The sequence below is a fragment of the Nestor notabilis genome, unplaced genomic scaffold (genome assembly GCF_000696875.1).
Source record: "Nestor notabilis isolate BGI_N333 unplaced genomic scaffold, ASM69687v1 scaffold10070, whole genome shotgun sequence".
NCBI classification, from domain to species: Eukaryota; Metazoa; Chordata; class Aves; order Psittaciformes; family Psittacidae; genus Nestor; species Nestor notabilis.
In genome coordinates this window covers 28,749-54,826 of record NW_009909696.1, presented here as the reverse complement: position 1 = coordinate 54,826, position 26,078 = coordinate 28,749, and the positions used below count along the sequence as shown (strand labels likewise).

Below are 26,078 nucleotides of genomic sequence, written 5' to 3'. Positions count from 1 at the left end.
CCCGCCGCTCAGCCTGTTCCTCCCTCCTCCCTTAGGTAGCACTGCTTGACCGCAACTCCGAGGCTGGGCAGGGGAGCAAGGCGGCCCTGGACGAGCAGTTTGAAGCGCAGAGGACGGTGTTCATCCAATGCGACGTTACGGACCAGGAGCAGCTGAAAGGTAAGAAGGAAACTGTCAGCGCTGGGCTCCGGCTTAACATGCAGCAACCTGAAGGAGCCTGGGTTGCTGCACCAATAAATGTGCAATTAAGGTTTCTGGAGGACAGCCTACTCTCAATCTCTTCTGACAGTGACTCAAAAAGGATTTGTTTCTGAACCTGCAGATGTGAAATATTGCTACCAGCATGCCTGTATTTCGCCGTGTTACTTGGCACATCGTAAAGAAAAGCCAAAGAAACCATTTTCATTGAGCGCTGTGTGTGATATTTTTGCATGAAAGCCTCTACAGAAGATAATTGTTATTTTATGAGTAATATATATAAACTTTAAAGCACGGACTTGCTTTTTATGAGGCTTCAGTACAGACTCCAAGCTGCATTCCCTCGTCACAGGAGTAATAAATTCTGCTCTGGGTTGCAGTGCTCTTTCCATACAGCACACTTACTTTCAGCATGTTCTGCAGAGGTTGAAAGCGGGGCTGGCAAAAGATGGCACGCTGCTTTACACGGTGTTAAGAATGGGTTGATAACATTTCACGCATATTTTGCAGATGCAGAGAATGGCAAAGAGCTTCCCTCAGGCGTGATCTGCATTTGTTTTCACTTAGTAAATAAATCGTGTTCCCTACTGAGTTCTTAAAGTATCATATAACGTCGATGTGCCCTTCACAAATATTTCATATCAGGCACATCACTCCATCAAAGTTTCATTATTAAATGATACATTCATAGGTAGTGACTCAGATTCAGATTTTGACATTGCTTTTGTCAGTGCCCATTCCCCAGGCTAGATGTGAACATTTCGTTCTGTTTTTGTTCACTACACTTAACTGGACACTTTCTCAACAGCAACGGTGGTTGACCATATCCATTCCTCTTTCATAAATCATTGCAACTTGTTCAGGATTCTGCAGTATTCTTCACCACTCCAACCTAGCGTGATTATGTTTAATTTCAAAGCTTTACATTATCTGTCTGTAAGAGAGGTGCTGAACTTTAAATTTGAGCTCTGCTCTAATCGGCAAACGAAGTTTTTATCAGGTAGGCTGATAGGAGCAAGAAAAATCATCTGAGAGGTAGGAATAGCATGTGCTGCAGGTTAAGTGTTACCTCAGTGTGATTTCTCCCCCATGATCCCTCCTCCCTTTAGTGCCAGGCTGGTGTAGGACCAACAGGCACGTGAGCTGGGAACTGGAGGGAGCAGGACCGGTCTGCGGGGGAAGTTTTGGAACCAAGTTAGTAGGAAAAGAGCAATCAGAATAGGATCAGAATGGGCTCTCACAAGGAATGAGAGCAAGAATTTATGCTTATGCTTCTCTGATACTGCATTAATCCTGATGCAGGAAGCATAAATTTGCAATCATGTTTTACAATCCTTTGGGGTTTCTGGGGCATTTTTTAGTGGTTTTGTTGGTTAGGGTTATTTTTATTGCTTTATTTTCCTAATTTTGCACTTGTAATTACAAGCCACTACGTAATAAGCTTAGATTAATTTCATTCTGGTGTTCTTAGTGGATGCATCAAGTCCTGTACTTGCTTTTTATGTGAAAGGTCATGTTCATGAAAGAAGTTCCTCTTATTTTAACTTTAGCCCTTTTGGTATGAAACAAGTCACAGTGCTAGAACTATCTGTAGGTACATAAAGCTTACGGGTAGGAAATTAGCTGCTTCATCTACTTTCAAGTCTTGCTTCTGCTTTTTTCTCTAATGGCTTTTTTACACAATCGCCCACAAAAATCTAACTTGTCCTACTTTTGAAAAACCACCATACAGGTACTTTTGCTTTCCATGAATGTTTAGGAAGCTGATATATAACTGGTGTCTGTACTTACTTTCCACTTTTTCTTACCTCTCCTTTAAAATGGATCCTCCTCTTAATTTTTCATTTTTCTTCATACAGTATTTTATATGAGCATCTGCTTTTAATTTTTATGATTCCATAAGCACTAACTAGTGTGCAACATAAACACAGGATTATTCTACTTCAAAAAGGGAAGAACAAGCCAGTTTAAACCAATGTGAGGGTGATAACTTTATAAAGAATTTATAAAGAGCTTCTTCTTTTTGTTTATAGGGAATATATGGGATTACTGTAGGAAGGTAAACTTTTACGAGAAATATTCCAAATTTGGTAATCATTCTTTATTTAGATATGAAAACAGCTAAAAAACATTTGGATCATTTCTCAATATGTAAACTAGAAAACTACAATTACTTAAGACTGTGTGGATTTAAAAAATAACAGGCAAAAGTACTATTATCCATGGTGGGCTTTGAAGGCAAAATATTTTCCTGAGAATGATGTTATTTCTTTGCTATGCAAAATTTGGAAGCTATTTTGTACTTGTTTTGTACTTATTGTACTCATTGAAACTATATTAAATTATCAGTTCTGTCCCTGATAAAGCCAAAGGTTTTCATGTGCCCATACTGATGCAGGATTGGAAAGATGAGGACTGATTGAAGAGTTAAGTAGAGAAACCAGAGAATGAATTAGCCATAAACAGCAGAAGCCAAAAAAGGCAGACAGCCAAAAATAAGAGTTTTAGTAATATTATTCTAGTGCAGAATAAGAATATTAGAAAAAGCTATACAATAAAGGCAGTTGAACAAATAAAACCTTTCCCATCAGCTGCCCATTTCTTGTTCTGATGACAAGATGATGACTGAGATGGACCTGCAGCATTCAGGCAAAGAAAAAGCTGTAGCAGTACCGACCATCTGGTGCAAGAAAAAAAACCTTGTAAGCCTCTGCAACTGCTGCAAAAAGGTACATGTCTCAAAGCTGCTGTTATGCTCCTGGTTGACACTAATAGCCAAAGAGTAAAGATCAGAGAAATAAGATGGTCCTGGGATTACCTTTTGGTGAAGTGGTTTCATTAAGGCCTGTCAAGCATAATTTCAGTGTACCTGAAATACTCTAAGACTGGGGGTTTTTTTTCAGTCACCAGACGATAATTTTTTAAAACAGTACAGGGGAGGGAGACGTCTTGGTTAACATAATAAATATTTAGTGATGAGGAACAATATTTGGAGGGAAAACCAAAAAAGCTGTATACACATGTCAGATAATGTCTGCAGTCATGGAAAATCTTAGTCTGGAATGAACATCTGGAGGTCATCTCATCCAACTATCCTGTCAAAGCAGAGCCAGCCTAGATGAGCTTGCTCATCACTATGACATCATCATGTTTTTCCATACACATCTTTTATCTTAGTTCAAACACTGTCACCTGGGAGAACACAGTGTCATTGTGGAAGTTTCCCAGTTCTTTATTTTGAAATTCTTTGGAAGATGGGTCACTATTTTCATCTGCAGAAGGAAGAAGATCGGAGTTTGAGAAAGATTATTAAAGTTACCTAACAAGTAAGAGGTATAGAAATTTATTGATTATTCTTATTTAAATTTATCCATTTATGATGAATTATTTGTAGTTGAAAGATTCATATTAGTTACATCACTGAATAAGAATTGGGTTCTTAAGTTGAACTCAGACTCAACCAAGAAAATGGTTCCAAACGCAAGGCTTTTATTTCACATTTAAAGTAGACGATGCCAAATCTTGAATTCACTAGATATATCAAACTATTACAAATCAAGCTATAAATGTTTAATTTATATAATTAGGGTGCCAAACATCCTATCTAACATAAAATGTATGGATGCTAAGAAATTTCATTAGCTTTTCTTATCAAGCATTATAAAACTGAATGAACAGGCAACTATGGTATCTTAATTCTTTCTTTTTTCCTGAATATGTTTAATATTGGTGAGTGGTTAGACAAAGAACGTCATTGTGTATTGCTCATTAGTGGTTAAGAAAACAGTGAAGACATTTTGGTAGACTAAAATAACATTAATTTTTATGCATGCATTGTATTTTTAGATCTTACTTTCCATAAGTGCTAAGAAATTTCACCCTTGGATCTTACTATAGGTGCTTTCAAAAAAGTAATTGAACATTTTGGAAGGCTGGATATTGTGGTTAATAATGCTGGAGTGAACAATGAGAAGGACTGGGAAAGCACTATACAAATTAACTTGGTAAGCATTATCTCCTTTCACATGTTCATACTTCAGAATTTAATGCTGGAATACACTTAACAGCCCATGGCTAGTACAGATTGTGCCATATCACAGAACACTGATTACTGGATTGGTAAACACAGTTATTGAAACAATAACCACATAACTGCATATGTACTAACCAATATATGTGTGTATGTTGGGTCCTTTAATTTCCTATCCAAGACATACAGCACTGTGTAGAGGTACTCAGGCTAGTACCATTCCCTTTCTATAAAACCCAGTGGAATCCCAGGTCAGTGTAACAATTTGGCGCCAAAAGCAGAAGACCTGCACCTACAGGAGGCCAGTCTGCTTATATGAATGTTTTGGAACATTTTTGTTACCTGTGAGACTCAGCTGGCCTGCATTAGAGAGTAAATTGACGTTTGTTGGTATTATAAGAAAACTTAAACCAAAGCTCCTCATTTGCTTCACCAATGAAGCAATCATACAATCTGACCTTTTAACATATGCCATTTCACCATGGTTACTGACAGCACACCACTTAAGAGCACCTACTTACTAAAATCCAGTACATTCAATAAGCCTGTAAAATTTATTTTCAGACTATTACCAGTTCTTTGATAATATCTGGCATCTCATCAGGTGAGACCACAATATCTGTTTCTCAGGCAGAAAAACATTAATTTAGATTACACTGCCAGAAGATCTAAGCTCCAAAGGAAAGGTCAGCTTCCAGGTTAATAAAATTCTACCTAGCTTGTATTTTACCATATGTGAAGTTCTAATTTGGTGGCGATTCAGCAAGTCACCTCTAACCATCCTTACAGTTTGTTATCATCTAGATCTGCAAAGAAAACAGAAAAAGGAAGCCTGTAAGAGTGGAGTGTTCTCCAGTCAGTCATTTGGAAATTGTCAATGCAACAAGAAAGGTTATAATAGAAACCTAAAGGTTTGTTTTTGAGAACAGTTTTAAGGACAAAGATACCTAAGTCTTAGAATCCTAACGACTCTATGAAAACAAACTAACAAAAAAAAAATCAGGAAAAGTAGCGCAAGCTATGTATGAGACAAGTTACAGAAAAATTAATGGGAAAATACATATTTGGGGGAAAAAAGTTAGATTTAATAATTTTTTTTCTTGATCTTTTATATCTATTCTAGATCAGATTTCCTTATCTTGGAAGGGACTGAACTTAGACCACAGATTAAAATTTTTGCAATAGGACAAATACATTTGTTCAATTCCCTTTTGTTTTTTCTTTACATTTTCTTTAAAATTTAACTGCATATATTTCTTCCTCTTTCATTTCTAAAATATTCTGACAAACATCAGGAAAATTTACACTGTGAAGTAACAGGAATTTGCAAGCACAAATAGATAGTCATTAGCAGAAAAACTGAACTCTTTGTGGGTAACGCATTTGCCTGTGATTCACCTTTAAATTAACTCGAAAAATGAAGGCATCTTTGAGCAGCATCTCTTGAAGGTGTTTTATGTCCAGGTAGATTTCTTAACTTAGAGTCATGACCAAGTAATTTCTCAGTTCCAAGAGCTTCAAACAGAAGGCATTGAGAACCCCTTCTACTGTTTTGTAGACAACACCAAGTTGGGTTGGAGTGTTGATCTGCTGGAGGGTAGGAAGGCTCTGCAGAGGGATCTGGACAGGTTGGATTGATGGGCTGAGGCCCGTCTGAAGTTCCGCAACGCTCAATGCTGGGTCCTGCACTTGGGTCACAACAACCCCATACAATGCTCCAGGCTTGGGGAATTGTGAATGGAAAGCTGCCCAATGGAAAAGGACCTGGAGGTGTTGGTCGACCGCAGTTGAGCATGAGCCAACTTGTGCCCAGGTAGCCAAGAAGACCGATGGCATCCTGGCCTGTATCACAAATGGCATAGCCAGCAGGGCCAGGGCAGTGATTGTCCTCCTGTACTCAGCACTGATGAGGCTGCACCTAGAATATTGTGTTGAGTTCTGGGCCCCTGTTGTGGTTTAAGCCCTCACTACAAAAGACATATTCAGGTGCTGGAGCAGGTCCAGAGAAGGGCAAGAAAGCTGGTGAACGGTCTGTAGCACAAGCCTGAGGAGGAACTGCTGAGGGAACTGAGGTTGTTTAGTTTGGAGAAAAGGAAGCTCAAGGGAGATCTTATCACTCTCTACAACTACCTGAAAGGAGGTTGTAGTGAGGCAGGTGTTGGTGTCTTCTCCCAAGTAGCAAGCAATAGGACGTGAGGTAAAGGCCTCAAGTTGTGCCAGGGGAGGTTTAGATCGGATATTAGGAAAAATTTCTTCATCAAAAGGATTGTCAAGCATTGGAAGAGTTTGCCCAGGAAAACAGCTGAGCCACTGTCCCTGGTGGTATTTAAAATACATGTAGATGTGGTGCTCAGGTACACGGTTTAATGGTGAACTTGGCAGTGCTGGGTTAACAGTTGGACTCAATGGTCTTAAGGGTCTTTTCCAACCTAACTGATTTGATTCTACTCTGTCTTATTACCAGTGACTGGGCTGAAACCAACCATATGTGGGTAAAAAAAAATAAAATAATAAAAAAAGAAAGAGTAAGATTATATAGTTTATACATTATTGTATAGATAAATTTGCCATGAATGTCCTCATGACTTAATCCATAGTTAAGAGTTGAAAGATTTCATCAATACATGCTGGTGACTGGATTAAGAATGTCTAAGATGATCAAGCAGAGTAGAAGTACACCCATGTGGGTTAAATCAAGGACACTAAGATCATTTATCTTTGATTTTAATATTCTTTCCTCTAAGAAAGTCTACACCTGAGTTAACTAATTTATTTCTATTTAGTCGCTGTAGTTTCCATAAACTGATACGTAACATATTGTACTTTTTGCATTTTAATGATAACAATGGAATAACAGCTGCTGCACGTAATATGTTATATTGGTTGGTTTAATAAATACTTTTTGCTTCTTGTAGAGAAAGGAACAAAACATGTATAAAATACATTCTTTTAAAATGTCTATTTCCCCAACATCATATCCTTTGTACTCTCCCCAAGAACAGGAATAACCTCTGTGGCCATGCATTTGGTACACGTTATGCACATATTTTCTGCTTGAACAAAGAGGGAAAAAAATCCTTTACATGCCAGTCTTCATCTTAGTGATACAATTTGTATATTGATACAACAAATATTCCCTGCCTCAGTTTAAAGTACAAAGTACAAAACTAGAGTAGTACAGAGCAAGATAAATCAGAACAAACATGAGTAGGGTGTGTTTTTTATGGCTAAAACAGTTCACAGAACTGGTTGGTCTTCAGGAACATTTTTAAAGGAGTGTAAGGAAGTTCACTGGTAGTACGGCTTGAGAAAGAATGAAAAACAGAAATGAAGAAGCAGGTTCAAAAAGTGGGACTTAATTTAGAAGGAAAAAGAGAGATAGTAAACAATTCCTACTTGTATTCATTACAGTTTTCTAAGTGCAAGAAAAGACAGCATGACAAAGTGTGTGTGTGGGGGGGGGAGGGAAGTATCAACCACTAAAAAGAGATTTCTGTTGCAGTGCTTTTTACCATTTTGCTGTATTTTGTGCTAAACAACATCACCTTTTCATTACTTTATTAGTATATCTAATAACCTTTTTAGTTAAGTATTCCAGCAATGCCATCTATTCCTCATCTCAAAATTCCAGAGCTCATAGTCTTGACTTGACCAGTAACAGCTTGATCGATGGCTGCTTCAGCTACTCATTCCCTTACAAATGTACATTCTTGTCATTATGGTATATAAAAAAGATCTTGGCAACCATACAGAAATTTAATTTTAAATGTATATTATTAATATAATTTCAAAAGTCCATCACACACACACCCCCATGCACAGACTAGCATACATTCTTATCAAGAGTCCTACCTACAGTCCTTCAGCGTGATAAGAACAGTGTTTCTTGCGTTCAACTTTATAAGAATTTCGCCTAAGGAAGCCAGAAATTTTATAATCTGATTTTTTTTTTTCTCAAGTCCCTAAAAACAGTGCCCACATCTTTCTGGGCCTTGCACATATATGTTGGTTAAACACAATTTGGTGTTCTAAGAAGCTTCCCTAATTTTATCTTGCGTTGATGATGTAGGCTTTCTGGAACCAGTGTAATTATAGTAGCTGCTATAATTACAGTATCTTTTCTCTTTACAAATGCACTTAGCACATTTTACACTAAGACAATCCCAAAAATTACTTTCAGGTTCCTTTTTTATGCTTTTATGAGAGGTTTATGAAAACTGACATAGGTTGCAAAATACAGTTAAATGTAGCAGTACTGGTATCACATATGTTTACATATTAATTACCTGAATCAAAAGTACCGAAGCACTTTGCATATAATTTTGACTATCTTATTGTTTTCTTATGCCAACAAATTAATTATTTTGCAGATATATTTAAACCAGTTCCCCAAATGAAATTAAATAGACTCATGAAAGGATTTCACAGCAAAATCACAATTCCTGTTTATGTGATGATTTTGCACATTTTAACGTTATTGTGGCAAAACTTAAAATTGCAGGCCATAACTTGGCCATGCCAAAAAACACAGTCATATGAGATCCAAGTGATGCCCAGACACAAGTAGAATTCAAATACACATGCAAGATTTGTTCAGGTGTGTGACAGCCTTGCCCTTCATTACCAGGCAAAATGTGGTAGTTCCCAACAATTCCAAGTTTTTAAGTTTTTCATGGCATTGCATAATTAGTTTCCATAAATGGCAAAGGTAACAAGTTTCTGTGAATTTAGGAAAGTCCTTTTCTAAAATTAAGTCTACGTAACTCTGGCTTTGTCCCTGCAAAATACTTAGATTGGTACTACAGAGAATAGAACACAACACGGTATATACATATGTGTGGCTCTTTCCAATATAGCTCAGGGTGAAATAGAGGTGCCAGCATCTAGTGAACCTTGCAAAATCAGTTCATTTGTTCGTGACTGAGAAATTATTCCTCAAAAGGCCAATTAATGTATTGGTAGAAACCATAAGGGCAACTAGGCAAACTTCAGAAGCGATTAATTTTATATATTTCTGGGACAAAGGCTTCATGATCATCACAAGACTGCTCATTGTGCAAGCCATAAAAGGGATCCATTGGGAGTATGCTGCAACCTTCTGGTCCACACACCCTGCTCTACTGTTCAATAGCTAAGTTATTCTTCAGCATAATGTGATGTCAGAAAGACTAAGTGCCTAGCAAGAAACTCCGAAGTCCTTCAGGGATGTGTGCTGGGCGGGGAGTGCAGAAAAGTGAAGAAAACCAAACAGTAAAAAACTAAAACATAGTACAAGAGCTACTGATTTCTAGCAAATGATCAAATCCTACTGCACATTCCTATTCCTTTCTCCTTTCTTCCTCCCCCTCTCTAAGCTTCTTGTTTTCCACACTTTGAGCCAGAAATTCAATTCAGGAGCCTGCAATTTCATTTCATATAGCACGTAAACTAACCTATACCTAGGTATGCCAAGGGACTTGCATGCTTGCTACAACCTGTCTGCTTCCTAGAAAATCTACATTAAAGACAGTACCAGTCCCACCTCCCTGTCCAACAGAAAAATGCTAAAATTTTGGATATCACTAGCAGTACTTAGTTTCAGATTTTTGAAGTTCATCTTACAGTTCATAAAGTACTTTGAAATGTTCCCTTATAGATAGCCATCAATTTAAAACATCACAGTATGGAAGTGAAATGATCTTGGGTCAAATTCCAGGTCTGTGCAAACCTGCTTTATGAAACCGTAAGTCAATGGCTCTTTCATTTGTTTATTGTTGGGTATTCCTAGCACTGAACTAGATTAGCTCAGAAAACTACACAAAGTGTCAGGACTGGTTACAATTTTGTTCTCTCAAAGCACTTCATATTGCCTTATGACCTTGGTAACAATACAGTACTCATCTTCAGCACTGAAGGATTTATTTTTTTAGAATACACTGAAATCTATATAGCCATGGGATTTAGAAACATGTCAGAATCACAGATTTTGTAAGTTTTGTTTCTGGTTTTGACACTTATACCTAAATTACTATTTAACCATTTGTTAAATAAGTTACCAATTACTGCTGATACTTCCAAAAGCAACTGCAAATGTTTTGAGTATTTGCACAGTTATTTTGCAATGTTTACCATGCTGTCAGACACTAAGTTTTGGATTCATTACTATATGTTGCTTCTGAATGTCTGATCTCCTCTAATTTAAATCTGTAATTTATGGAAGCTAATACGAGGAGATAGTCCCACACTCACCATTGTAACTTCATTGGAAAGAATCCAATCCAAAAAACCCAAATTTTTTACTCTGGCAGTTGAAGAGTAAAATTGCCTCTTGGGAGCACACTCAGGCCTGCAATGCACCTCAATGGTCCATCATCGTTACATGCTATAGTAAAACACTGTATTTTGGTAAGAAAACAGCAGTATCAATAAGATTGCAGGTTTTTCAGAAGCTAGGAGGACAATCATTTATATTATTCCCCTAATTCAATCATAATAGTTTTTCGGTAGCCAGGAGCAAAAATCTAGATAAGTCAGCTGTCCCAATTTGCCTTTTGCCTGCATTTAATTGCAAATTTTACTATTTTCCTACTCTTTGTTCTTGACATATTTATGGACAACATCCATGCAGATAAATGCAGCTGTAAACAAAGGAACTGTAAAAAAATCAACTGTAAAATGCATCACACTTTCTTGTACAAAGTTGTATCCCAACATATTTTCATCTTAAAACAGTCGAAATAAAACCCCAATATGCTACCGTTCTTCGGAAAACAGTAGTTCAAAGCCTATTATTCTTTGGAAAACCTCTTTCCCATTTTAGTGTTTGGCACCCAGATATGAAAGCCAGCTTCACTTTATTAACTCAGGTGGATCAACCAGCTCAAACAGAAAGTGGCATTACTACTAAGCACACATTGTATGACTTTCCTACTATAGTAACTTCAGCCACTGCTGTTCTTCCTTGGAGAACTATTGAGAGGACTTTCTCTCCTGGAGAGAGGGTAATTCTGGCAAAGGAATGGGAGAACAATCACATAGTGCCTTTCATCTGAAGTGTCATATGCTGAGCGCACAGACAGCAAGGTGGTTCTCACCCTGCATATTTGGTTCAGAGTTTATCTCCAGAATGATCCTTTATGTTATCAGCCCAAACATCAGGAAGAGCCATGTCACCTTAGACCAACCACAGTTGATGACGCAAGGATTACAGCAAATGTAAGAACAATATCCAAATGAAAGTCTACAATTATTCTGGAGAGAGCCTCTCATAATACCTACACAAAAGAAAAGGCTTCCCTAGCGACTTGAAGAAATGCTAATTTAGTGGGTTCCAGACAGAAGAAAGAGCAGTTCAGTGAGTTTGATAGGAGAGGCAAGCTACTCACTTTTTTCTTGTCTTATAATTGTGGTTTGGCCAAGGACTCATCTAGCTCTATTATCTCTTTGGATTAGAAGGCTGGAGAAATAGGAAAATCCTCAAGGAGCCCCAAGCTACTTTGTTCTGCAACTGATTTATATCCTCTAATCATCCTAAGTGGAATTTTCTTTGTCTGTTCTGCAGGCTGAGCCACTGCTCCAGGGCATGGTAGGACCTGCACCTACTCTCCATAGGAAGAAGTTAATGCTGTCTTTCTAAAACGTCTTGTGTAGAGCCTATTATATTAAAAAAACACCATCCACCCTTAAGTCCAAATCTAATTTCAGTTGAGCTGCTGAATTTATGTTCAGAATAAGTATCCACTACAGCAACCCTACCAGGCATTAGTGATCTTGGTTTTCAATTAATCCTTTAAAATTTACATGTGATAACATTAAACAGCATTGCACTGTATTTATAAGGGCTCTGCTACTTTCCAGGACATGCAAGAGAAATCAGATTTAGTTTAGTATTTTTCAAACCACCGAAGCTAGTTCTTTGGAAAGTTTCTGTTAAAACATTTAATCAGTAACAGTCTTTTCATATTAATCAAAACATTTTTTAAAAGCATGTTACCTGAAACAAAACTTTCCAGGAGAGAAACAAAAAGATCTTTTGATCAGAATTTTTTGTTTAAGAAAAATTTAAAATTACATTTCAGAATTTTGAAATATTGAATATTTCATCTAAATACCTAAAAATCTCAGTAGATCTAAAAATCTCAGTAAATAATTATGAAACACATCACTAATGCAGTAATATTGCAACATTTCACAGAAGTTCTTATCTTCCACTAGGAGCATTGTCTGCTGCCTTTGTATTATAACTTGTTAAAATCTCAGGAGAAGTGACTTACTGTCTGGGAGAGACTCTCTTGATTCATTCAGGAGGATGATAACCACAGGCTTAGTGTATCTTTAGGCCTCTCAATTTAAATATCTGAATTTCTGTGAGAGGAATCCCAGCAGAATTTCTCACTGCAATAGGGTTCAGAAACAGATCTTAAGGAATCATGATTATACAGGTCTCAATAAATTTTCTTTCTCAAAGTTTTTACTTAAAAAGAGAAAGTAAAAAATATATTTAAAAATCACGTTGCAACAAATATCATGCTAATAACGTGTCACGTCTATTGGAATACTTTTTTACTTTCTCTGTATTTGTCTGTTTAGGCTAACTTTCATTTGAGAAGAACGGTAAAACTCCAGTAACTTCAGTCAGAAACGAATACAAAGTTTTAATATTCTGGGACCAGATAATCCTAAAAAGTGTAAATTTCTCATTCCTTGAGCCAAACAAAATTATAAGTGTTAGTGTGAACCTTCAGATTCAGTCCATACGTATTTTTTATAATGTAGAACAGTGTGTCCCAACAGAAATGCTGCAATTTGGATCGTTCATCTGCCACTTATTTCACATTGTAGCATTTCAGTTTGATTGGTATTTTATTAAGAAAAATAATTAAGCTCATATTATATTTACTCTATTGCAAGTGTGCTTCTGAAGTTATTGAGTTGTATTACTGTGGAGTCTGCAGCATTTATAATCTTCAAAGTATAAATAAGACTACTGGAGAAGCAATACTGGTTCTGGGCACCACAATAAAAGCAAGTTTCATTTCTTAGGAGTACAGAAGATAGGTATTTTGAGTATAATTATCCCTTTTTCCTCTATTTCAGACATCTGTGATTAGAGGAACCTACCTTGGCCTAGAATACATGAGAAAAGGAAACGGAGGTGATGGAGGAGTAATCATTAATATCTCATCCTTGGCAGGTGAGAGTATTTTCTATATAAACACTTTCTACTCACTGGTTTGTGTCCAAAATAAGTGCATCATACTGATCAGTCATACTTTTTCTTCTTTTTTATGGTTCTTCATTGTTTATTCCCATTTTGATCTGGTTTTCATTATAGCAACAGAAATAATATCAAAGGACCACAACTTTCATTTGCTTTTTTAAACTCAGTTCAATGAAAAGTTCAGTATTTTTCCAACCTATCAGTCTCATATTTAATAATCTTGAGCATGACATAAATAGGTTTTTTCTCAGGTTTCAATACTGCCACACATTGAGGAAAACCTAACTAGCCTCAATTCATCGTACTTATTCAGCACTATTCAATAACACCGCTGAATTAAAAGATTATGTACACTACACTGTGTATAAAAGAAGAATTCTAATGTATAGACCTAATTAGAATGCAGGGTTACTTTAAATCTGATTTTTTTTTTTTTAATTATGAAGGTGTCAAATGTGGAAAATCAGATAATCTTTTTCTTTTTTTCCCTGTCACAGAAAGGGAGGAAGCAATAGCATGTCCTCCCTTCAGCTCCATAGGAACACAACTGTAGGAATATGTAAGATTAGACTGTATCTACCTTATTAGTGAAGATTGTCATATTTCATTGAGCTTAAGCAAGCACATTCTTTTCTCACTACTTATCTGTATTAGAACTGTATTTCATTTTATTGGAATAAAAATAGAATTACATGTCTTTTAAGTCAGTCAGGGTTATTGCCACTTAATTATGAGGCAGAATTCTGCATCCTGTCCTGTTCCTTTGCCTTTGTCTGGTCTCACAGCAAAAAAGCACAATTGAAAGGCAAATGAATGGAGAATGATGCATCTGATACCTTCCTCAAAAAATGCGTAGGGTAAAACTTGTATTCTTTCTTCTTTGTTTAAAAGAGTTTGTTTTTTCTTGCTCCTGTCATACTGTCTGGAAAAAATGGTACATATGCTAGTTTACTCTTGGATTGCCAGTGTTCTCTTTGGTATCCATGCAGAATACTAAATGATAGTAACCTTATTCCAGGTTTCCTATGTGTTTTAACAATGAAAAGCCAGTAAAACAGCAGCAGCCATAGTTCCAGATTGTGAATAGGTATGAATGTTCCAAGTACTATTAAATTCTTCTGTAGACCTTAGCTTTGGTGATGAGAAGTCCAGCTAACCCTATCGACATTATGCATGTGGATCTTGAGGATCTGACTTAATACATGCACATATTTCTTATGGATGAGGGAGTCTTTATAAAGCCTCCGCATATCTTGAGGCCTGCACTTGCAATAGTATCTAACGCTTTGCTAACTGAAGCCAGTAAGTTCATCTCCATTGGCTCAAATAGACATTGTATTGGGACCAAATTAACCTGAAGGAAACTGCTATTGCAGTACAAGAGTTCATCAGCACAAGTAAAAGATTAAACATTTTCACAGAAGTGCAGATGCCCATGCTGTGCTTAAGAAAGGTCAGAGGTAGCAAATAGTTTCCTTTTCTAACTTGTCTCAAATGAACACGAAATGATTTTAAGAGTGTTCTTGGTTTGTTAAGAGCTTAAGTGCTGTTTTAATTATTTGCTTAAAATTTGCATTTATTTGCTTTCTTTTTTAACATTAACATTGTGCCATAATGATTGTGGGTATCTGTCAAAAACAAAATGTTCTTTGCTATGTTTCCTTTCACATCACTTGTATTTAGCAATTGTTTCCAAGGTCATAAGGAAAATCACATTACAAAAGCTGACTACACTATTTTTTATAGTTTATTTATTTACTACTGTTTGTGCTTTGTGACTCTAAGTCTCCTTTCCAATCTGAAGATCTAAGTAAGTCTTGCAGTTTATTCCACATATAAAAGACAAACTGCCATTAGCTTGCTTAACATTCCTTTGAGTGTTTTTTTTTATTCAGAGCTAGCTTCTGTTGATCATTAAGCTTTTAAGTGGTTTTGGTCCCCCCAGTCCAAGTTCTGCATAAGATTTTATGAGATACACTTTACAGACAGCAAATGTTCTTGTGTCCTGCAGAACAGCAAAAATAGTTGTATGCAGTGCTTACATAACTTTCAGGAATATTTGCTTTACACATTAATTAGTTTCAAGTTCTTCACCAAGGGAATTTTGCCAATGATTTGAACTGGTTTATATTTCCAAACATCACAGAATTACTTAAATACTTCCTATGAAGTGGAAGCTTAAAGTATTCATTCAGCTGGATGAAAGCCAGAATGTCCACCCTGTCTTTCCAGTACTGAATCTTCCCTCCTTTAGTGTCTCCACAAGACAGGACTAAGGAAGAAAGGGAGAGAAATATATGAGCACATGCAGCAAGCACCCAACTCTTAACCTACTGCATCGCAAAGCTATAAAACTTTCTCTATTTTATGGAATGTGTGCATTCATTTCAAGAGGAAGTAATGCTGCTAAACAGCTGAGATAATGGGAAATGTATTTTACTGCCAACTTTTCCCCATAAAAGATAATGCCACTGACTGCATCTTTTTGCATTGTAGTAAACTTCATTTCAAATTCAAAGTGTAAAATGATTTAAAATTTCTCCTGTAGGAAGCTGCACATTAATTTTACTTTTGTTTAAAAGAATAGTTACAACCAACAGAAACAAGCAGATAAAACTAAATTTAACTCCTGAGATTATTTACATGATTAAATTTAGCATTGTCTCTTACCTTTTGGTGGCTGGTACCTGCATACTTCTAGTAAGTAAAGGGGAAAGGAACTTGTGTATGCATGCACTTTTGTTTTGATAGCTTTCATATTTTCAGGAAGGTATTCTGTAAAGCTGAATTTGTATCTGTCTGGATTCTAGCAGATAAAAACAAATCAAAGTATTCACAGATGTCTTAAAAATTGGCAAAATGCTTAGCATAAGGTCTCACTAGGTTTTTTGAGAGGTTGTTCCACATGTAGTATATCTGGATACCTTCCTCTTGTACAGCCATATGTGCAGTTTTATTGCACTCAACAATGGCTCCACAAGCAGCCATTTGTCCTCCTCCTATAGAAAGCTTCAGACAAAAGAAATTCTTAAAGTACCCCTCACAGCAAACAGGCTTCTTTAGGACCTGGTTCTATACATATTACAAGAACAGAGATAAGCATATGGTTAACATCATTGAGTAGAGGCAAGACTTTACCACAGTGATACAGTGGAGCAAAGGTGTAAATGGCTGTATAGCTGGGGCCTTCAACTCAACATCATGAAAAAGCTTCTGGTGTCCATCCCCGCCACCCCAACCTTTGTGAAAAGGAGGATCCTGAGCAGAATCCACAGGAATGAGGTTATGAAATTATTCCCTTGATACTTCAGTTCATGTTAAAAAAATTTCCTAGAAATGACACAGCTTAGAATTTTTGCTAGGATTTCTGTGTCGCCTTTTGACACAGATCACAGAAGTATAACTGACATAATGAACATGATCTGGTATGCTTCCCTGTTCTTAAGAATAGAGTAGTATATATAAACCCTTTTAATTAATTCTGTCATCACTCTGTAGCACCCTCATGCCCCGAGCTTATTTCTCTAGTTACATATCTGCTTCTTCAAAAGCGGGTTTGGCCTTTAAAGAACATTGTAAGCATATTCCATACTCTATATCCAGACTTTTGCCTAAGGGTAACAGAGGAGATTTCTGTAATGTGGTTTGGAAACACATTTGATTTGAATAAATACAGTTAAATCTTGTGATGTTCTTCATTTGTAACTTCTGTGTTTTGTGATAGGCTTTGATAAGTGTATTTTATAAAGCAAATCTAATATAGAAAAGAAAACAAATTATTTTGGCAATATTTTCCAGGACAGAGGAAAGCGCACTTTTGGTTTGGTTTTAAACAGGTTCTGTCAGTTTGCCAAAACTTACCTTTCAGCAGTTTCACATATCTCTTTCATAAACAATGAAAAATTTAGAATTTTAGGATGCCACATGACACTGATGTTTAGCACATTAGTGAAAAAATTTAAATGCTTTAATGGAATATTTGAATGTTTTTACAGTGAATATATTTGTCTAAAGTATAACTGGGAATAGAGCTTAATCACTGCATAATCATAGTGTAGAAGCAGTGCTTTCTGATGAATACAAAGCCTCCATGAGATCAACAGCCAGGTTAGAAAACAGACTATGGTTCTTCATTCTGTGTGCCACATTCATGCAAACATGAAGTACATTCTTCCAACAATTAATGAAATTTAAAGACACTGTTAAACAGAAATTACATTTGTCTCAAGCTGCCTAAAGTGCACCCATCGAGAAAACAGAGGGCAGAAAGGTCATCTAAAACCTAATAAATCTTATTCAAAGAAACAGACTTGTTCAAATCTCTGAGGGCAACATGTGCGATATCATGCCTGGGGAAAAATTATTAATTCTGTATTCATCAAAGCTTTTCAGTGGACTGAAATACTGGATTCAACAAAGCTCACTGATAAAATTCAAGATTATTGATACCATTCTCCACCTCCAATACTAATTTCTCAAACTGTGGATTTGAAACTATTGACCATGATAAATAAGCCTGACACTATGTCTCAAATGGTAGAGTGATCTTGACAAGAGGACTAGAGTATACCCAGGGGCTAGTCTCTGTAAGCCTTCCAGGAACTGAGAAAAATAGAAAAGAGCACAGTTGACACTGGCCCACATGATTATGTTCATAAACTGAAGAGCGCCTTCAGTCATGAAATCATTTGCAACTCACCAACTAGTTTTCAATGAAGATCAAAAGAACTTCATTGAGAACTTCATTAAGGGGAGAAAGAACTTCCCTGTCCCCTTTCATGTAATAGTTCAGTGATGCAGCAACATCCAGAGAGAGAAAAACTAGGCATAGTTGCCTCCACTTCCTAAGAGAGATTGAAAAGCACATTATCACTTTCCAGGAGCACACTGCCCCACCACCATCCATTTGAACACCATCCCCTTCCTCCCACCATTATTTTGTGCACAATGTTCTCCAGTCTGTTTTATTGCTGTTCCACTTTGCGTAAGATAATTAAATCTTCATACAGAAGCAAATAGAATCCAGATTTTCTAACAAATGAATGCCCTAATTTATATGCTATGAACTCATCTTTGCTCACTGCTTGATTAAATGCATAGGCAGAGCAGACTCAAAGTCACACAACAGTTCATCCCAAAATACTTGCTAGCAGAGTCCCTAGGACACACTGCTAACAGATAGAGAGGTTCAGCTCATCCCTGGGAAGGGAAGAGGCTCAAAGCGGGAAATCCCATACCATGGCTTTATGTACTGAACTCAGGAACAAAAGCAAGACAGAACTGACATTGTTTTGGGTGACGGATGCTAGAACTAGTCTTCATTGTCACTGCTTTGGCTCAAAGTGAATTGATGGATTTTTTTTTTCTTGGTTCTCCACTTTTGCAAAAACAATAGTTTCAGTTAGAAAATTACTGGGTTTAATGCTTTGATTAAAAAAAAAATTACTTGTTCCTCCCTTTTTTTTTTTCCTGCTGTCTTTTAACATTGAAGTGTAAGTCTTTGAACTTTATTCCACTTCATTATTGTGAGCTGTGCCCTTCCTTTGTTTATTTCTTGACTTTGTTTCTCTTCCCTCTCTAGTAACAAGTAATCTGTCTTACTGTGTTTAAAAAAAATAAAATTTCCTCTAAATTCCTCCTCTGTGTTCCCCAGTAGATTGTCTTTTGTGTGTCTGTCAGCTGCAGACTCATTGGGACTGGGTTTTTTATTTAAAACATGCAAAACTACTCAGGAGTTTTTAAAAATTAGTATCATAACATTTCTAATGTCCTAATATTCCAACATTTCCAGTTATTTGAAGAATGGTGATAATCATCAAAAGTCCCCAGATAGAGGAATATTGAGCCTATATTGCCATGGCAACTCACAGGAGACATCACAAAAGCCATTTTCATAAAGCAAGTTCTCAATCAGAAGCATAACACATTAATCCAAGCTAAGCAGATAAACACAAGTTTGAGAACAACCAGCCATTAAGTTATTTAGCATTTAACAGTGCTAGTAACAGTGTTGCTTTCACTGGATCACCAATGTAGCACTTAAACCAAGATAAAATCTTGAAGCTGTCAGGGTTGTAATTAGAGCTTTGTGCTGTCTTAGAAAGTTTTCTCCTTCAGACGAAAGGTATTCCAGAGCAAAGAGCCCATACAAGTGTCTGGCATACGTAACTTTTCTGGCAAATCCAGTTTTAAAGCTAGGTAGTGTATTCCTCTTCTCCACTGAGGTAAGGCACACCCCTTCTTCATTATATCACTTAAAAGATATGAAACATGAAGAATGAAAAAACATATCTAAGATATTAATTTGGATGACTGACATTAGAATCAAACATTAACACATCAAAATCAGTATCCAGTTTTACAGTGCCATATTCAGAAACGCAGACAAATTTTATCCCCTAATTTTAGGACAGGCTATGGTTTGCTATTCACAAGACCTTATATTTTAGGTGTAACTACAGCATTCATGTGGTCCAGTTCAGCTGTCACTGTATAGTGGAAATTGCTGGCATAATGGGCAGAAGTTTATGTGCACTCATGGTCTGTCATCTCCTCTTGATCAGTTTTTTGCCATGAAACTCAGTCTTACTAGAATTAAGTTCTTAATTTTCCTCCAAAACCTCTGTTCTCTCTTCTTTCTCCACTATAAATGATTTTATGCTCTCCCACTCCCACCATAAAGGTCCAAAATATTAGCAGTCATTTCTTTATCTTGCTTCTCCTTTTCGTTACAAAAGTTAGCAATGATGTTACCTAGGATTGTTACCTCTTTTTCCTGTTCCCTTCTGAAAATCTTCATCCTGTTTTTTCATTAAAGAGGGTCCACTGTAGGAGGTACCATACCATGAAATCCTTTTAAGCCAACCTAATTCAATCTGGAAAATGCTTCGAAAACCCTTCCTATCCACATCTCTGCTTTCATTTCTTTACGCTCACTATCTGAAGCCTTCATCCTACCATTCCATTCACAGTGTTTACTCACTAATCTCTATGCTCTCTCAACACTGAGGTCCCACATTCACTTTTCAGTGCTTTCTCCATTTGCTTATTGCAAAACAGCTTTCCTGTGTAATCTTACTCTCTTAAAAAAACAATGAAACTATCACTTATGAAATATTATCAGAGTATTATTCTAAGTAAAATAAATTTTACAATGCCTCAGATGGTGCATCAAGTCTGAATTACTTTGTTTATAGTTGCTCACTAAAGCAAAACCCACTATGCAAAAGAGTGTGTATTTGTTACAGTACTAACCACGTCATCAAATAAATAAGCAGTAACAGAATTGCATGGGTAGATGTACCAGCTGACTGTGCTTCAGTTAGCTGAGCAGCATACTCACTCTCGTCTCTCACATTAGAGCGAGGGGAAAAGTTTTATCTGAGGCTGAGTTTTGTAACTATTCCACAGAAGCAATATAAGCAAGGGCTTTAAGTCAGATATTATGTTTTGATATATTACAAAGATAACATTAATGCAGTTACAGTATTTGAAATGGATTTTGCTATTTTCCTTACCTTTTTCCACCCCACTTCCCTGAAATCACTCTAAATGACTGCAGCTGTTCAGTTTACATATCAACAGCTAGGGTGTCAGCAATCAAAGTTTATATGAAATACTTTACAGTGCTTTACTGATCCAAAGAAGGTTCAAAAATCTCATCCTTGAGTTTTCTTCCAGATCCTGTCCTCAATTTTAAGTCATACTTCATAGATATAACTTTTCTTTTAAAAAGTTATAAGTTTTTATTACTTTTCTTTTGCCTCTTTATGTTTTTCTCCTTCTCGTACCTTTTCCCAGCCTACCTCAGATTACAAAATATAATTTGAAAATTGTAACTTTCTATTTTGCTGCACCTCTAAATCCATCACTTATTTTTTACATTATAGACCTATATGTGTGCTTAAGGTAATCATAAATAAGAGTACCCAGCATCTTTATTCAGCTACCTTTTTATTTTAAAGGACTCATGCCTGCTGCATTCCAACCTGTGTATTGTGCTACAAAGCATGGTGTAATTGGATTCACACGGTCAATAGCAGTAAGTATGTGTTTTTGAAAACAGTATCAGCAGCTTTGCTAAGCTTCTCATGTTCCTTCTCTATTATCACAGAACTGGAACTAATTTACTTAAAGAAAATGAACTGTCTGAAGCAGGGAAGGTTCCCTCCTTTCACAAAGATTAAGTCAGTCAGTCCTGTGTGTTTATGACTATTCTGAGATTCTGGGAGCATGGAGAAAAGATATTGCAAAGTAACTGAAGGACAGTGGGAGGAGCCCAAAAGTCAAATTTTAATCCAAGCTTTAAAAATACTTTTTCATAACTGCAGTCATTTAACATTTTGTTTCCTTATTTCTAAGTCAGGTTGATGACACTTTAATGAGAAATACGTGCTAAAGTGTACAAAAAGTGACTTGAACTCAAAAATGTTTACCATTATTTATTCTTCCGAACTTTTAAAATAGTGAAAATGCAAAATGACATATTCAGGATGGGACATGTTAGATGCTATGTGATCATACAGTAAGTCTTAGCCTCTGACTCCAAAACTCTAGTTAAATTGGACAAGCAATATGATAAAATAACTTGGAGGGAGCAAAAATGATTACACTTTCATAGACTAAGCTTAAAGATATACTTTATATAAAGCATATATCTTTATATAAGGATATATAAAAAGATATATCTTTATATAAAGATAAGCTTAAAGTCTACTCATATAAGATTTTCAATCTAATTTAAAGAATAAACCACCTGAAATGATCATTTCAATGGTTTATCCATATTTTATGCCCTACCCCCACCCAAATAGATCCTTTTTTAGATTAACCTAAACAGATCAGTATGGATAAGTGTTACATATGACATATTAGCCACAACATGAACCCAACACCTGGTTTTCAATTTTTGTTTTCTCATTATAAAATAAACATCACCATCTGAGTTCAAAAATAAAGGGTCTGCTAGAAAATTAGAGGAAGTGCTGCCTCTCTGGAACATGATAAGGTTGAGGAGAAAAAGAATAATGAACATAGCAAATCTGTATTTACCAGGAAAGGCAGTACAACCTAACATTGGGGAGGTATGATAGAAAACATCTAGGACTTCAGTTTCTTTTCTCCTCCAGACCAAACGGGCAGGCCACCATATCATGTGATTTACACAATACCAGAAAGGATTCCTGTTAAGTGTTAAAATAAATAGAACTCAGTGTTGAACAGTTATGATTGATTATTCTTGGATATATCACGTATAATTTGTAAGTTCTGTGTCATTGCTAAGGAAGTTCATCCAGCATTCAACATATGCCTGGATGCTGATCAGACTTCTTTGCAACGTACATTCATTGGTAGCACCACAAATGAAGTGTTCCACCATTCCTAGAACAATTTGTGCTGTTTGCTTTCACCATGTTCCTGAAGTGCTTCCTGAAAAAAACCTCCTGCCTCTTTCCTGGAGTTCACAGGGACTTTCCTGTGGAGATGCTCAATGATAGATTTGTCCCTTGGCAGGCACACTAAAGCAGCCAGAAAAGTTCAGAATCACAGTTCTTGGGGTACAGGCCAAATGCTATTTCTGTTTAAGTGAGGAAGGTACATACAATTTTAGAGATAAATCTTGATTTAATTTCAGCTAGTTTTCTTTCAGTAAGAAAGTTCTTATAAGATTGGAATCATACATTTGGGAGATTTTATTTTATTTTTTTTACTTGGTTTTGCTTAACAGATTTATATCATTAACGTAGAATACTGTTAATGATATGTCAATAGCACTAATAACAAAAATATTAGGGAAAAACAAACAAACACCCACAAAAACAACAAACCAGCCACATGGAAAGAAGAGTGTTGGTTTCTTCTAAAACTGTTCTCCCAGCAAAACGGATTTTTTTTTCTAGTAATCTAGTACAATTACTAGAGAAAACATGATGCAAACTTAGCTGTTGAAACAAGATTTGCTTACTAGGCAAGGGCTGAAAATACTTAGTGGTAAGTCTCATTCTTTGAAAAATTTCTTACACAATCCTAGTTTAAAATGTTGATGACAAATGCTTAACTTTTTTTTTTTCTAGTTAGCTGCTAATATGGAAAACTACGGTGTGAGACTCAACACAATTTGTCCAGGATTTGTCAACACACCAATTCTTCAGTCAATAGATAAAGAAGAGAATATGGGACAATATTATTCATATAAGGATGAGATTAAAAATATGATGCGGTTCTATGGCGTGATGGAGTAAGTCAAGTCAGATACAGTGGGGTGTTGCCCTTTGTTAATGAAGAACAAGCAGACAAAATTGCACTTTCAGCAAACTGAAAATAAAAAGGAAATGTTGTTTCAGACAAAAGCCTATCAAATGCATTATTCTCTATACAAGGAACAAATGACAGATATCTAAGGCTATTTTAAGACTATTATCTACATAGCAATATTTCCCTTCATACATTCCTATTTCCCAGCAAAGTGCTAATCACATTCAAAAGTTAAAGGTGGTGGGTTTAGTTTTTAATAGCCCTTGGTGTACTTTCAGAATTTCATTTAACCAAACTTGCTGTGAGATACAGGGTATATAATTTGTATTGACTTTCCACAAAATTTGCAAGTGAACCAATATAGAAATGAGACCGAGCACTTAGAAAACTGGACTAAGTTCACAAGAGGATAGTAGCAGCAATGGTGGATTGGATCAAAGAGTTACCTAGCCCATTATGGAATTGTAAACAAAGGCCAAACACAGACATGTAGGAAAGTGTGTGAGAACAAGACCAGTAGTACAAAGGGATATTTTTTAAACACTGTCTCGGTCTCTAAAAATTAGCTACTCAGATACTTCTGCACAAAGGAAATTGTATGACTGTGTTGTTTCACCTCCACTTTTCATATGTAAAATATATTACACCTACTGATCACAGCAAACAGCATGTGATGAAATTTGCATGTCAGCCCCACTACAGGAACAGGATAAAACAACAGCAAAGAGCGACAGAGGATTTTGTGAAGATTACTTCTGCCCACTGCCCTGAAAGAGAAAACTTTGATAGGATTCAAAAGGCAGATGGATGTCCACAGGGATTTAGCACTAACTAGAGCAAACAAATGATGATTTGCAAAGCTGCTGCTGCTTTACACTGTATGTGCTGATTGAGGAGACTGAATTTATCTCCTGAAATACTCATACCACCTCTGCTTGACTTGAAAATAATTTTGTTCAAATACAAGTTTGTTTAATTTTCAGGGTGCACAGATTTACATTGAGTTTCTTTACCTGTCATTTTCACATGTTCTATTACATCATGATTCTGAAATAACAACTTACTACTATTTTTTTTCAGCCCATCAATAATAGCTGAGGGACTGATAACAATTATTGAAGATGATACTCTAAATGGAGAAGTTATGAAGATTACAGCATCCCAAGGGATTCATTTTCAACAATACAGCCAAACACCTTTTACATCAAAGAGATAATTGGTTTATGCTGATTATTTTGGGCTTTTCTTAAATACAGAAAATTTTGAAGAGTAATTTTTGGAAAAAATGGTTAGTGTTCTATCTAGAGCAGTGTCAGTGTTCAAACATTCGCATCCTAATAACAAAGAGACAGACAAGAAAATCTGGCGTAGGCAGATGTTACCATCCTATTTGAATATTATAAGCACTAATACTAGTATTTATTCAGTAGAATAAGCACATGGCTCTGAAAATTTTTGATTATATAGTAATAGGGGCCAGGTTTTTTCCCTTCTGGCAGTTCTAATCTACATATGCCAAGCTTATTTTGGTGGACCTGACTTACTTCATATAATTCTTTTCACTGTCATAAGTTGTCTACTTATTTATATCTTGAATTCTTCAAACTGGGATTCAGTTCAGGAATCTAGAACACAAATATACCTATAAGGAGTTAAGAATTTATTTTTTCTTATGAAATGTAAAATAGAACACAAGGCAAAATTTTCTTTCCTCATTTATATACACAACCAAATATGTTGCATATCACACAAAAAACTACAGATTTTTATCTTCTTAGATTTTAACTATTTATAAAACAGTTCAGTAATATTTTTGTTTTCTTTTATAGATATATACATATGAATTTTGTCTTTCTGTATATACAAGGATGAACACTTTGGCATTGATTGAAATGTCTACTTACTCATTAAATCTCATTTTATAAAAGTTTAAATCTAATTTCTTGCCTTGATTGATTAAAACCTCAATTAAATCCTCAATAATCTGATTTTTTCATGTTTTACATATGTCCATTTTGGTATCATGATACATATTCTTAGATGCAACATGTCATATAGTGACAATGAAAATAAAAATTAAGCTTCCTACCTCCTGAATACCACTGGACCTTCTGAATCCAGGTCAGTTCCCAGCTACATTTATGAAACAACCTTGATACTCCATGGATTACACACCTGGTAAAAATAAATTTACATGGTAATTTATTTAGGCTCACAGCATAAGAAGATTTAATAACTCCTGGGAAAGCTGGCAAAATTTAATACTTATCCTTTTTAGGAGTACTGACTTCAATTTCACTGATGGAAGCACTGTTTTTTTCAGCATTGTAACTGAAAAAGTGGGATCACTAATATTTACCTTCTTTGGAAGTCAGGGGGTAATAAGACTGTAGGGAA

At 36.0% G+C, this 26,078-nt stretch overlaps 1 protein-coding gene across 1 annotated transcript; it reads left to right on the top strand.

Annotated features, from left to right (window-relative positions):
* Nucleotides 1-35: 35 nt before the first annotated feature.
* HPGD (hydroxyprostaglandin dehydrogenase 15-(NAD)) lies at nucleotides 36-24,897 on the top strand (the record flags this gene model as incomplete). Its single annotated transcript, XM_010018867.1, has 6 exons — nucleotides 36-159; nucleotides 4,096-4,202; nucleotides 13,304-13,400; nucleotides 21,392-21,468; nucleotides 23,501-23,664; nucleotides 24,762-24,897. Coding segments are annotated over 6 exons (705 nt in total), but the record flags the coding sequence as incomplete, so codon positions are not given.
* Nucleotides 24,898-26,078: the final 1,181 nt, after the last annotated feature.